The following is a 14,864-nucleotide window of genomic DNA, read 5'->3' on the forward strand; positions in this document are numbered from 1 at the left end:
AAAATACTATTTCGTTGTTCACCATGAATATTAGAAGGGAAATGATGCTGTCGTTAAGCACTATAGAGCTCAGAACTTTACTGAGTTTAACTCTTTTGCACATAAGGATGTTGTTTTGGGGCATTTTCATGTCATCGCAACATACTTAGCAAGATCTGTACTTTTATACTTCACTAAATGGAGCATGAACTTTTGAAAATCTTGCAATGAGTACAAAACAACCATTTCTAGTGCTTTTGTTGTAACAATGATTTGAAGTCATCACTGAGCATTATTTAATATCTGTATATCTGTAAGGCTCCAATAGGTATGTATAACATGTAAGCCAACAGAACATGAAATTCAAACAGCCCTTCTTTGCCACTGCAGATTTTCCCCATCTCACGTGTGAAGAAATCCAACAAGAAAGATAAAGACTATCTGAAGCCACTGACATTAGCCTCATGTTTACAAGTCAGTGCACATATGGATATCTGAGCTCAGTAAATTAATGTGGATATGCATCAACAAACAATAATTATGTTTTACAACAGCCAATAAAGAGCAGAAGAATGATGGACTCCCACTGTCAAAGCTTCACTACATGCAACTACAGAAAAGTTTTAATTAGTCCAAAATTTAATGCACCCACAAAAAAAAAAACAAGAAACCCTAAACACAGCTCACAGCCAAGTCTCAACACAAGCTGTCTGGCTAGTATTACAGTTACATATTTGGTCAGTGTTTCTGTGCTGTCCAGAATCAATGGTATTTCCACAGCTCCCAAAAAGCCAGAGGACTCACCCCAGCACACTTGACCAAGACTCTGTCAGCTAAGGTGCTTTTCATAAAAGTTTAACAGTACTTACTTTTGCTATATATATTTATATGAGTCAGTATATGTTGTCTGTAAAACTCTAAAAATGCCTAATCAATGTCCTCATATACACAAATGAAAGAAACAGCTGCTTGGTATTAAATACCACATAATACTGTTGTGAAAAGCACATTTACTGAAGACATTATATTCTGTAGTCTATGGCATTCTATATAAAAACAGGAACTCATAAAAATTAGAGGCTGTGACAGCTGATCAGTTTTGTGCATATGGTTTTGTATGACAGGATTATTGTTCATATTGTAACACCGTTAACTGACATAATGAAAGTCAGAGTGATCTGAAAAGGACAGCCTGACTCGGACAAAATTCCACACTACCACCTGAATTAGAGTTTCATCCCGCCAAGCTGGTCAAGTCTTGGCTCCTATTCCTGTACTCAGTCCTTACTTGCAAAAATTCAAAGCCCACCTTCCTCAAAGCTCTGTGAAAATGTAAATGCACTCTCAGTCCTCCACGAATACCATGCAGAGATGGAAGAAGAAACGTGTAAAATTTTATTTCAAGTTAATATTTGCAATAGCAATTATGAAAATCTCTTATAAGATTTCTTTTTTTTTTGTGTGTGGAAAGCTTAATCAAATACACTCTAATGTTGAAAGCTCTGTAGAAATTTAGCAACGCATTTTATCATGAGGTGAGAAATGGTAGACGACAAACTGCTCAGTGCAGGGGAGTTGGACTAGATGACCTTTGAAGGTCCCTTCCAACTCCATGGATTCTATGATTCTACGAATATTACAAGGATCTTTCTTTTTAACTCATTTTGGACCTGAAAATCATATTTAAAACTTAATCACCTTTCTTCAGGGTCCTGATCCTAGTAGATTTTTAGAAATACAGTATTTGGTAACACAATTGAACATCAGAAAAAAAAGTTACCAATCAACGTAGAATCCGTAATATTGTCCAAAGTGCTTGACTTGAAAGCCTAAAGAATGAAGCACCTAACTAGACTGGGCAAAAGATGATGCATCCTTTCTGTTGCGTGGAATAGTCAGCCAACCCATGCAGTAGTATTAATTCAATAGGTTGGCACAGCATAATGGATATCACTGTGCTGCCAAAAGATGAACTTCTTTTCCAACTGAGATTAATAAAGCTTTCTGGATGCATGCGTACATGTAGACAAAAATAATGCATGTGTCAGTATCCTCTACGGACACTAAGGAGATAGAATACCTCTTCATTTCTCTCTGCAGAGCATCTCAAAAGAAAGACGATCTATTTCCGTCCATTTAAGCATCAATATATAAAATGAAGAATTCACTCTGTAATAATTATATTAACCTTTGAAAAGAGGAAGGGGAGGTAGAGGAAATAAGCATCTGACATATCCAATGACTTGTTAAAAATGCAACTTGATTACACATCAGGCAAAGTAATGAAAAATTCTTCCCAGAATACTCAGTATTGACAAAGCAAAAAAGTATCAGCAGAAAAGATTAAAAGGATCTAACTAGAGATCATTGTAGCTATAGCCACTGAAATGTAGTATTACTTTAAGCTAAACTTGAGTGATTTTAATACTGAAGAAACAACTTCATCGGTAGATACAGAGACAGCTGTGAAAGACTGGCTGTGTCGTTTCAGCATGGCGCACCTCACAACGAATGCCTGCAAACTGCTTTCAGCCTGGCCAAACTAAAATATAATTATTGTTGTAATTTTGTCAAAGATAATCTTAGTCATTTGTTGGGAAAGAAAACCAACAACCATATTTATTTGGTAGCTATGCCCCATACATACATAGCTTAAACAATATCGTAAATATACAAGCAAATTAAACTTGTGCCAGATGTTAGAGACATGTTGATGCACAGGTGAGTAATTTGCCTTCTAGCAGGAAAACTGCCATGCATGGACTGCTAGCCTTTGCAGTAAATGCAGGGAGAAATTTTGTAATCTTTATTTCTCCTTAAAAGCTATCACAGCACATAATTCACTAGCTGAATGCCTACGAATTAACTGTACTTTCAATTACTTTAGATACAATCTATCTTTGAGCATGCTTTTTGTCCTTTTCCATTCATTTTTCTTCTATTCATCATCAAAGTCCTAGCAGCCTGTTTGTGTTTTAATTGTGGGGACCTTTACTACATACTGACTCCAACTGTCCTAATTAAATTAAATTTAAATGCATAGGTTTGAAAAAAACAAGCCATGTTGACCCCAAAATCACTTCTTTCTCTTCTTCCCAATATATTTTACCATCTCTCAAATAATTATTTTCCCCAGGCCCTACTACTACTTCAGTCAGCCAATGCCTTTGTGCGATGACTCCTCCAATACATTTCCTGATTAGCATTTCAACTTTAATAAAATTACAATACAAATCCTAAATGGCCTGAATGTTTTAGTCCATAGGTGTTATTTAGGTCACTTCAAATAAATAACTGCAAAGCAGTTTCTAACCACATTGGTAATAAAGGATTTTGATGTTTAAGATACATTTCCTTCACCACAGCTATCATTTCCAATTATCTTCATAATTAAAACAGTACTCAAAAAAAATCTTTCTAGAATGGTCAAAGAATTGAAACTGAAAGTATGGCTCACCTATGGCTTTTCCTTTCATAGCACATAAATTCCACCTCAAGTAACCCCAAGAAAGTGCCAGCTCTTTGCCTCCTATAGTGAAAGATACCCCCACCTTTTGCCCCTCAATTCTACCTTTTCAAAAATCAGATTATTCTAACATTTTAAAAATTTTATTTTTAAGATAAAAACATATACTTCTGTTATGCTCGGGTATAACAAATACTTTTATTTTTCCCTTTTTACATTTCTCATATCACCTTCTTTCATACTGCATTCCATATTCCAACAGAGAATCTTTTCTATAGAGGACTCTCATAATTAATGCCTAAATAGATAATGCTCTGAACTCAGCTTTCAAAAGAAAAAACATTATCTGAGTTTGTGTATATTAGTAACATCTCTTCTGATTTTATTCAGAAATAAAATTATGGTTTGAATCAATTAACCAAGACATAATATTAGATTATATTTTTATTCAGGTTCATTTGTGAAAAGTGGATACAAAACCATACAAAGGGCAAACGTATAACGGATTCCTCAGCAAAACCTTCTCTGCCTTCAATGGCTTGCATTCGAGTCTAATTAATAGGTGGTTCAGGACAGGGAAGAAAAACACAGAAGCATCTCCTATTTTTGGTTTGCTTTTTCTCTTACAAGCCTGGATTACTGACGGGCATTTAGTTATGTATGTGCTGCGCATTGCTTTGCATCACACAGACAGAAGAAGGGACACTGCTCTTTGATGCTTAACCCCCAACAAAAAAGCGCTGCCCACCCCTGCCAAAAGCCAGTGGACTGATGGCCAGAGCCTAAGGGAGTGCATATGGGAAATAGGGCTTTGCAATGTGCACTTTTGGTGTGTTCCAAGAGCCTGAGAGGAGACAGTCAAATTTCTCCTGGTTTCCTGAAGCAACAACATAACTGTTCTGCAGCTGAAGTCATGGCCAATGTGCAGCTGAACTTCTGATGCATCGCTGAGCCTAAGCTTACCTGAGAGATTTCTACAGCACATTGGAAATGCTACTGTTTAAAGCCTTATATAACCCATCTTGCTAAGATGGAGTGGAACATCCCATCCCACTAATGCTGCCTGTAAGAAATAGGTCACGTAGCTTGGACACTGCCAATTGCCAAATAGAAATCAATTTAGAATGCCGTGTACAAAAAAAAAAAAAAAAAAATCAATGCTTATTGACATGGCCCAGCAAGCAGATGATACACAGAGCACAAAGAAGGACTGACGGGTATTGACGTGAACAGGAGCGCAGCTATCTGCGCTGGGAGCGCGCAGCACAGAGCACAGTGGATGCCCTGCTGGTGTGCGGCGGGCAGCACAGGGGGTGCTGAGTGCTGCTGGCAGAGGGAGCGAGCCCTGCTCCTGCTGCACCGTCCTGCACGTGGCACGGTGGGCCGGGCTGCCCCAAGGGATGTTTCCCTCTGCATTTTTTTCATATCAAGTTTTCAAAAAATTATTTTTTCAATGTGTACATATGTATGAATCTAAAAATACACTTACTTGGTACTTTATATATTCTGTCCATATATGAAAACACACTCCCAATTCATTTATGTATTAACATCTCACTGGTTGGGGCTGCATATAGACTGCATTCCATCTACTTATCATATAACTCAGAAAATTAGGGGTCCTCAAGAAATTCTGATTCAAATTATTTATTGTATGAAGTTATACTAGTTCCTGTTTAGTGACACGAGCAAGATACAGATCCCTCTTTTTTATATTTATTTCTACTTCATTTTTTTCTTAAGACTGCCTGGCCTGCTAAATATCCATTACAGCAACAAAGTCCAATCCACAGTTCTCATTGTTCTCCTAAAAAACCAGCCCAATTCTAGTGCAATAATAAATTAATGTTTCAAACTGTAGGGCACTACTGCAATATTTTAGAAGAGTATTTCAGTCTTAATAAAGGCAGCATCAGATCTCCTACCATTCAACCATTGCCATTATTTAAAGTAATTTTTCAATCGTGGTTTTCAGTTAAATAGACTGATATTATTACAGTTTAAAAATAGATATATTACTTAATCTTGTAAAAGTTTTACTTGTGATCCTTGCTCAGTAGGAAGCTGCAAGGGCTGAAGAACGTGTTGTACGTAGCAGCAAGGCAAAAATGTCAGAAGCAAGAGAATACCCCCAAGAGCAGAGCTGCAGAAAGCAAAGATTCACTCAGCAGAAAGCACATGGAATGGGCAGGAAGATAAAAATTTAGAAGCCAAATAAAAAATGCATTTTTAAAGTAGGAGTTTTAGAAAGAGTAAGGATGGAAGGATAAGGGCTTAAAGGCAGGAGGCCAAATAACAGATACCAGGAGCTGGAAAATCCCCAACCCTGCTTTAAAAGGAAAAATAACAAGGTCATGGGAAGGCACAGTAAGAGGAGAGTTGCACTATTGACCTACAGAGAGATTGAGAGAGAAAAAAGAAAAAGAAAAGAAAGCAGCAAGGGTCCTCCTAATGGGCACACTAGACTGAAGTTTTCCTTTTCCAGTGGAAATTTCCTGGGTCTGCTATGTCTTACTGGTATAGGGCAGCAGCACAGTATTGTTCTTTAGATAAAATAACGTAACACTGTGGGGTATTTATGTTCCTTTTATGTGGAAAGCAATTATTTAGTTGAAAAAACATCCGAGTTTAATTTTAAATGATTCTGAAACCATAAAATTTAGTGGATTCTGCATTGCACACCAATTTACAGATATGCCTGCATCAAGGTCAAAAGCATTTCTCTGCTTTTAATATAGTTTTATTTTATTTATTATTTTCATGTATTTCGACACAGAAATTGCTTAATTTGTAGAAGTAGATGTCAAGTTACATGAAGTATATTTTGTAATTAAGAGTACTTGCAATAAGCATGTGCACAATAAAAGGTACTTCATACTGTTTTTTTCTTCTACAACATCAAGTGCATTTCAATGCAATTGTTTTCTCTTTTACTGCTTAGTGCAAGTTTCCCTGTTGGAGACAATTTATGTTATCAAAATTCCACAAGATAAGCGACTTTGTGAAAAAGCAGAACTCATGATAATGAGGTAAAATACTGGAACTGTCACTTATCATTTACATACCTTTATTTTTTTAGATATACTTTCTACATCCTTTCATCTGTTCACTTGAACAAAAGCAAGCACTTTTTCTTTTGAATTAAGTTAATACAATCTATTTTATTTTCTGTCACAAATAATATAAAAGAAAAAAGAACACTTTCTGATATAAAATATTTTGTTTGGAGGCTAACAGAAATAATAACCTGTTATGAAAAAAAAAGAGGTTTCTTCAAAATTTGGATGCGTGCAGGTTGCTAAGGAAGCTTAAAATCAACACACATGCCTGTTCTTTGGATAAAGTCAATTTTATCATCCTGATCTTGTCTTAAATCTCCTTTTAAATAATCTTCCAGTCTAATTAACATTACCTTCTTGTTCCTGAATACAATCTTTTTGAATATTGGCATGGTTAAAACATTCAAGTTACTTGGTTTAGTGTAGTGTGGCAAATGTCTGTGGAATGCAGGGGCATATGGCATATAATTATAGACCATATGGATGCCAGTAGTAATAGTCAACAGCATTTGAATGCAGGACCTAATAAGTTGGAGGAAGAGCAATAATAGACCATCATACACAATCATAAAATTATAGAATCATATGGATACATATAGTTTCTTCATAGCTGAAAGAAGCCTCTTCAGCTCAGTCCTTTAATCTGGCAAAACCAGTGTTTCTATACAAGCATATAGCGAGAGAGTGTGCTCTGCATTCTTTTAATTTTGGCTTGGAAATTTCTAAACCCACATCATTAAGATGAGTGATGCAGAAAATTACTCACCAATGCACATAGCAGATCAACTGCTTCCAGTATCAGTTCTTGGTGGCCAATGCGAGTGACTCCCAGTTCCTCAAGCTCTTGATGAGTGATGTGTAGCAGCTGCTCACCATTGATCTTTTCTCTTTCAAAATTTTTTATGTATTGTTGGAGGCAATCATCAAGGCCTATTAAAATAAAAAAGCCAACAATGCACATTCAGAGACAAACAATAATTCTATAATGTGCAAGTACAGAAATTTCTGTAGAATACAATTATAAATCCTTGCTTAGATCTATTATGGAAAATTAAAAAAAAAAAAAAACTTACATAGTAGCACGCTGCATAGCACTGAAAACCAAAATTTGTACTACTGATACTAGTTTCAACATCCTTAACTGTTTTAGCACTAATTTAAAACCTTCATGATACTTATTAGGGAGATAAGGGGAAGGACAAAGAAGCACAGAATGACATTATGGAAAATGTTTTTCTTATGATGCTGTGGAGACCTAAGTATATGTTTAGCTTATGATTGGGAGTAAATCCTTCTTGGGATGCCTCTTGTAGGACTCTTCATATGGTGCAGTTATCTCTGTAATAAGGAACAGTTCTTCAAGCTTAGTAATCCATTATTAAAACACCAAGCACTGTATTTTTTTTTTCAAATCTAACTATCCAACTTTCTGAATCACAGTAACATATATATGTTATTGTTACAGCCAAAATCAGATTCAGTTATGCAATTTTTGCCCATGCACACAGAATTACTCCATTTCACACTGAAACTTGATATAGTAAGAATAACAGACTTGGTAGTTGTCAATCTGCTCTCTGAGACCAGAAAAGGGTCCAATTAACAACCTGAGTTCAAAAATCTTTCACTCCTCCAAATCTATTTCAGAGCCACACAAGTGTGAACAACAAGACTTTCTACTATTGAAAATTATAGAAGGTTAAGTAGAGTTCCCTCAAGGGCTCTATTTAGAAGTGTACATACCCATTTCCATGGAAATAAATGGGAGGCATTACTTTCAGAGCAGGCCTCGTACTATATTCACTGGAAACTTGCTATTCTCTTAAAAAAATTCTGGAGACCTAGAAATCAGATGTAATTAGAAGCTGAATTTTTGGAGGTAGGAAGGGTTTTGAAGGTAGGGTTTAATCTCTAGTATTTGTCCCCTAGTGAATCAGGTAAACCCAAGATCCATAAGACATACAGATATTTAGAAACCAGTTCAGTCTTTTGATGTGAAAAATGAATTCATTGTAGTATATTTCTGTCAACTGTTTCTTGCTAAAAAATGCAAATGCTCAAATAGTACCAGAATGCAAATACAGTCAATCTGTGTGAAGAAATTAGAAAATATCAACAGAATGGGAAGTAACAGACAGATTAATCTATTCTCCACGTGGAGGAAAATCGTGTACAATAACACTAGTGAAGTACAGAGAGAAGACTGTTAAGACAACTCCCTTTCTATTCCTTAGTATTGGAAAGATTGGAATAATGTTGAAAATAATGGAGTTCAAGTTAATTGTATCTATTATTACAAATAAAGTTGCCTGAAATTTTCTTAGTACTGCTGAGATTAGAACCAAAATATAAACAAGTAACCAAGTCCATGTCTTGAGTTCCCATCTGAAAAAAAGATCAGTTTTAAGCTACAGGTCCATCTTCTTGGAGATGGGGTATGCTGGGTAACAACCATTAAAAAAACTCCCTGGAAAGTCATGAAAAGCAGAAGGTGCTGCATGAAGTTTTGGATGAAACTGGCTACACGTATTTAAGTAAGGACTATTGGGTTTTACATGGGATTTTTATCCAGAGGTCACGAGAAAGTCTTGCCATATTTAGCTCTCTTTTGACAAGAAAAAGAATGGTTATCATAACATCATAACTAGCAGTCTGTTTATAACAAATGCCCAAACCTTCTCTCTGTTCTGGAACTGTCTGCAAACAGGAGACCACTTCTCTGCATCTGTTCCTGGGTTTAAATGATTTAATGAATGGTTTTATGTAAGTAGATTTCAGTCTGGATTGGATGAAAACTGGTCACTGCAAGTTGTGCATGCATTATTTAACACTGGAAATTCAGAGCCACTACACATTTCAGTTCCCTGCTTGTTCTGAAATAATTCTCAGAAATATTCAGAGTAAATCCCCAAGGTTTAGGCAAGTGTTCACCAGAAGCAAACAAATTTCTATGAACAAACTTGTCAGAAAAAGTCACTGAAAGGACTATCAAAAATAAAACTATGTGAGAACAAAAGTGAAGCAAATTAACTTAGGAAGTCAGTATCAGCAGCTATAAATGAGCATTTGTTTTAGCCAGAAAGATCTAAAAAATACCAGATGAATGTGACATCCTATGAAAAGTGTATAGCCAGATGTATTAAATGTGCCTTTATGCCAGAGACAATACATGACAGAAGAGCAAAATATGAAATTTGTGTTATGCACTGTGCTCTGTAATAGCTCCCCGGGGCATCTTTAGAAGGCGTTGACTTACTGGTGCAAACAGTATGCCAGTTGACAACAGAATACAGAAAGACATCATTAAAAAACCAGGCTGTCTCATAGCATGACAGCATCTAATAGATACATACACACAAAGAAGTATCTGTCCATTGCTCTCTGTCTACCTAGGAACCAAGTATTGTATCCCATTGCTCCTGACGTAAAAAGTTTTGTTCAGGAAATGTGAGGTCTTACAAAGCAAGAATTTAGCTGACAGTAGTTTCAGTCCTTATTATCATGCTTGTAATTATCTTGAGCAGGAAAATATCAAAGATGCAATTAGAAAGAGTATAAAATGATCACTTTTACTCACCAAAGCCAAACAGAATATTTACTTCCTCAAGCCACTTAGGCCTCATTAGTGCTCCTTCTGCAATTTTGTCAATATAATTTCTGTTTACAAATAAGACTTACATTAGTTAATGTTCATAGCTATGAAGTTGTAAGGGGGCATTAACCCTGTTTTATATGTAGGTAAATAAAATTAAATCACTATTCCCAAGTTACACAGTCTCACTGTCGGAGTTTGCAGGAAACACAGAGGCTTGCATATTCTTACATTTTGAGGAGTAGAGTTTGTAAATAACCAGTATTGCTTCATAAAGCAATAAAATAATTCAAGGAAAATGGTTTATGCATGCATGTATTAATGTACAGCTGAGACTTAACATCCATGAAATGTGCTGCTTTGTCTCTTTCCATTTTTAAGTAAAAGACAACTTATTCCATCCACATGGACTAGGAAACTTTATCTCCGGATCCAAAGAACAGATGAAAAACAAAATCTTTTCTATGTTCACTGCAAACTACGATCTTGAAAATAAGGCAAGTAAGAGTGCCTAAACCAAGGGAGCGTAAAGAGAAAGAAGAGGAGAAAGGCCGGGAGAAAGGGCTGGGGAAAGAAAAGCCAGTTAGTTTTATGGTTTTTTTTTTCTGATCTGCACAATTATTAAGAAAGGAGTTGTTAAAGAAAACCAGTGTGTAATAAGAAAATTCTGCACTGAACTAGCTGAAATCAGATTTAGGTATTAACTCCAAGCCAATGTTACACAAGAAATATTGCATGTTACGGGCAACAAGGCCCACCAGATTAAAATGAATCTTTGCATTGATGTCAGCAAACATCAGGTTTGTTTTACATTAAATCCATAAACATCATTTGTGTGTTATGTAAGGATCTGCCCCTTTCTTTCTGGCATTGGGGATATTGGCGGGAAAAATGTGTAAAAGAGAAGCACAGAGTCTTGCCTTCTATATAGGAAGTCAAATTATGGAGACAGGGCATATCTCACAGGGGAGAAATGTGGTAAAAATAACTCAGTCAAGTGTGATCCATCACAAAAGAAATGTAATTCCTAAGTTAAAAATGTGTGATTTCTATTTTTTTCATGAATGTCTCCATAAATTACGTTTATTCTCCTCTCCTTTTCCTTCTATATATACTAATGAATTTTTGCTACTTACTGTAAGCTATGCTGTTTTTCTAATCTATCCTAACAATTCCTGACCAAATGATGGCTTTGTTCATTCTGCATCATTATTCCCAGAGAAAAATACAAGGCAGCTGGCTGGCACAACAAAACCCTGCCTGCGAAATGGAGGGGTTATGGAGAAGACAAGCAGGAAAGTTCCTTTCCAGTTCAGCTTGTCAATACACAACTGCTCTCCTGAGTTGAGCCTTCTGACAGCAGAGGGTACACATCACAATATGCTCTGGTATAAAAATACAAGGTTGCTCATTCTGCTTATAGGGCCTAGGATGAAAGAGAAGGAAAACAGCTTGGTGACTTCAGTTTAGCGCTGATGAAATGAGGTTATGAAGAGCAATTACAGTCAATTTGGACCAGAAATTATGAATAATTTGAATAAGGATCTGAAAGAATATTTAACACTTTTTAAAAATACATATATATTTAAAAGCACATAGCAGAAATCTGAAATCACATTTGCACAGATGCTTCTATACAACAGTAGCTGTGAAGTACAGATGTTAATGGCTGTGAAATGAGGATATAAAGGACAAACCCTGGAAGTCAGTGGTGTGATTTTATTTTTTTCAGAAGGATTACAGACTGGTTTGCTTTTAACGTGGAAAGAGCAAATTAATATTCCTATGAATGTATCTCAGTAGGCTAATAAAAGCTAAACAGCAATCACATCTGTCATGACAGAATAGTGAATTGTGGAAAAGAAATATAAAACAATCAGCAAATCCAAGTGAAGTGAGCGGGTTCCATGTTAAAATACTGACTGTGCTAGATATTAGGAGAAATCCATTAAAGCTTCTATGTCCTCCAGTCCAGGTGAATGCTGGTTTGGGAAGGCGGGCACCTTCTGTAGCACGGCCAGCCCGCAGCAGCACAGATCATAGAAAAGAAACAGAGTTGGGAGCTACCAGGGCCACATCATAATTCAAAAGAAAACTGACTGCAGTGGAGCTGCCCCTGGGTGACAAGGAGAAGAGAAGGACAAACTGCAAAGAAAGAAGCAGAAAAGGCAGAAGACCAGAAACAGCATCTGCTTTGAGAAAAGGCATAGAGAGGGGGACTGCTGAAACAAGTTTTAAGCCACAGGGAGAAAAAAAATCCACATCCTTTCATTCCAGATGTTTTTGCAAGTAACCTCAAGTGTTTCAAAAAAACAGGACCTCACCCAACACAGCCCACCTGGCTCCGTTAAAGGTTTTTCTTCCAAGGCAAAATTACTTGCAAGTCCAGAATACTAGCTATTCTCTGTTAGCAAGAAAGGAACCACGCATTTCTGTGCTGAAAGCTACCTAAGTAAAAGAGGAAGGCATCACCGACTTCTGCTCCCATCACAGGCTTCAGTTTACATATGCAGATCTGCCAGTGCCAGTGCCTAAGAGCATCTAGCAGCTGGGACAGAGCAATACTAGTTGCAGGAAGAAATAACGGTTTTGGAATCAATTGGTATTTTCTATGTAAAGCAGTTTTTAGTAGCTAACTAGAAAGTTCTGGAAGGCACTGACTGGTTGGCGAATGGAGAACATAGGTGGGGAACACGTGCTTTTTGCTAAATGAAATTATACTGAACACATGCATCAGTTCATGGCTGATTTTGATTTAAAATACCTTTGATTTATTACATTGGCTTCAGCAGAGTGGATCTTTTCCAATCCTTACATAACTTCTAAAAATGAAGATCATCAGGTGAATATTTTTTATCAGTGACATTAAAAGCTTTGTAAGAATTATTCAGTCCAAATAAAGGAAAGGCATAATCCTCGGGACCATGTTCACGCTAAGCTCCTGCTCAAGCACCAGCTGCTTGTTCTTAAGCCCTGTCAGGAAGAAACCATTGCTTAGCATGCCTGGGAAAAGGATCCTCATGTCCCCCCAGTTCAGAGAGAGATGGAACATGTTCGAAAACACCCTAAAACACCAACTTCGGAATATTTTAGACCTACATTTTAAAGTCTATTTAAAAACTAGAGGGTCTCATACATTTCACATCTTTAAAAGCCTACTTGTAACAAGCCTGACCTATAACAGTATTTACATCATAAAATTGTAGACAAAAACCACATTAAAAATCACAATACACAGCATGAATGCTCAAACAGGCATAAAAGCAAATTAAGAATCTTCTCTGAAAAATATTCAGTTCTGGTATTATATGACCTTTAAGTGCTTGACTGTGCAAGTATAATATGTTTAAATGTTGCTTCCTGGGTAACTTTCCCCTGTCATTATAATAACATTCACAGAGATACAGATGGATGTTTCAGATGCAAATAGAGGCAGAACTCCACTGCTTGAATTCCATAACCAGGAATCAGAGTGGGATGAGCACTCTGAGCTCCCCAGATACCGACTGACACGAAAACACCAACTTCACTGCAGGTTTCGGGTGGCCTGACCTTGGCTGGACCCAGCTCCTCTGCCTGTCTCAGCCTCCTGTGCCTTGCTGTGCTCACTCTTCAGCCACATCCCCCACGACCTCATCGCAGGCTCCATAATCCCAGATTCTCCCAATCTCCTAATAATTAGCAGAAAATTGTAATTTTTTTTTAAAACCATGGCCAAAGCAACAGGCTTTCCCATGATCTCATAATGTTTATAATTACAAGCTCTTTTTGGCAGCAGTTTTCCAAGATAACTATAATATCAAGACAAAAGCAGTGCTGAAATATTAATATTTTAAGAGTTCAGAGCACCTGGAAAGAGAATTTTATGAGCAGACGTGTCAGGCAATATTAATAACAAATGAGCAAACTGCTCCACTTTCAAAATTTGATTTAACGTTATGCCATCACCTTTAAATTGACATTTGGATATATGAAGTAAGTGACTTAATATAGTTCTGCCTTCATTACCTACGAGTGAATAATAGTGAGTGAAGACATTCCCCACAAAGTGACAGGCACTGCTGAGCCAGGGCACCATCGCAGGAGGAACAAGCAGCGCTTTCAGAAACCTTGCTGGAACCACACCTGACCTTGAGGATGTTTCTGGAGGATAAGTGTCACTCTGAGAGCACATCACATTTTCAAACTGAGACCATACTCCTTCACAGCAGTCTTAAACTTGAGAAATGTCACTTACACTGTTACTGACGAACTTGCCATAAAAGTGATAAAATACCCAAGCAGTTTTGTTAGCTCTCTGTGCTAATAAAAGTTTGTTTTTCCCTAGTCCCATTAATTTTCTCCTTGATACAGATACTACAGCAGCCTCCGGTCATTTTGGAAGCAGCGTGGCTGAGAAGGATCTGGAGGTGCCAGCATGTCCAACAGCCAGCACGTCCACACCTCAAATTTGTTGGATTATATGCTTCCATATTGTGGTGTGACTAAGCTGAGATACTTGGATGCTGGATCTGTCTCATTACATTTATCTTAAAGAGAAATGCTTTGGCCAAATGCTAGGCAAGTCATTCTATCTATTTCCTGCACTGGACTCACATACCACAGTGCTTTGCTTTATAGAGACAAAGTTTGATGAGAATACCTCCTGGCAGACGCAGCAGTGCCAGCTGTGAGCTCGGCCACTCATCCTGCTCCTCGCGCCTCCGCGCAGAGCCGCACCGCAATCTGGGCCACAAACTGCTCCTATAGCTCTGCTTGCTTACCAGCT

General features: G+C 37.2%; 1 protein-coding gene across 1 annotated transcript in view; it reads right to left on the reverse strand.

The window, feature by feature from the left end:
• LOC110403333 (connector enhancer of kinase suppressor of ras 2-like) overlaps positions 1-14,864 on the reverse strand; it is a 169,898-nt gene that overhangs the window by 99,449 nt on the left and 55,585 nt on the right. The window contains 1 exon segment of the mRNA XM_021406448.1: positions 7,271-7,434. Within this exon segment, the coding sequence (XP_021262123.1) occupies positions 7,271-7,434 (164 nt within the window).

Source organism: Numida meleagris, chromosome 8 (genome assembly GCF_002078875.1).
Source record: "Numida meleagris isolate 19003 breed g44 Domestic line chromosome 8, NumMel1.0, whole genome shotgun sequence".
Classification (NCBI taxonomy): domain Eukaryota; kingdom Metazoa; phylum Chordata; class Aves; order Galliformes; family Numididae; genus Numida; species Numida meleagris.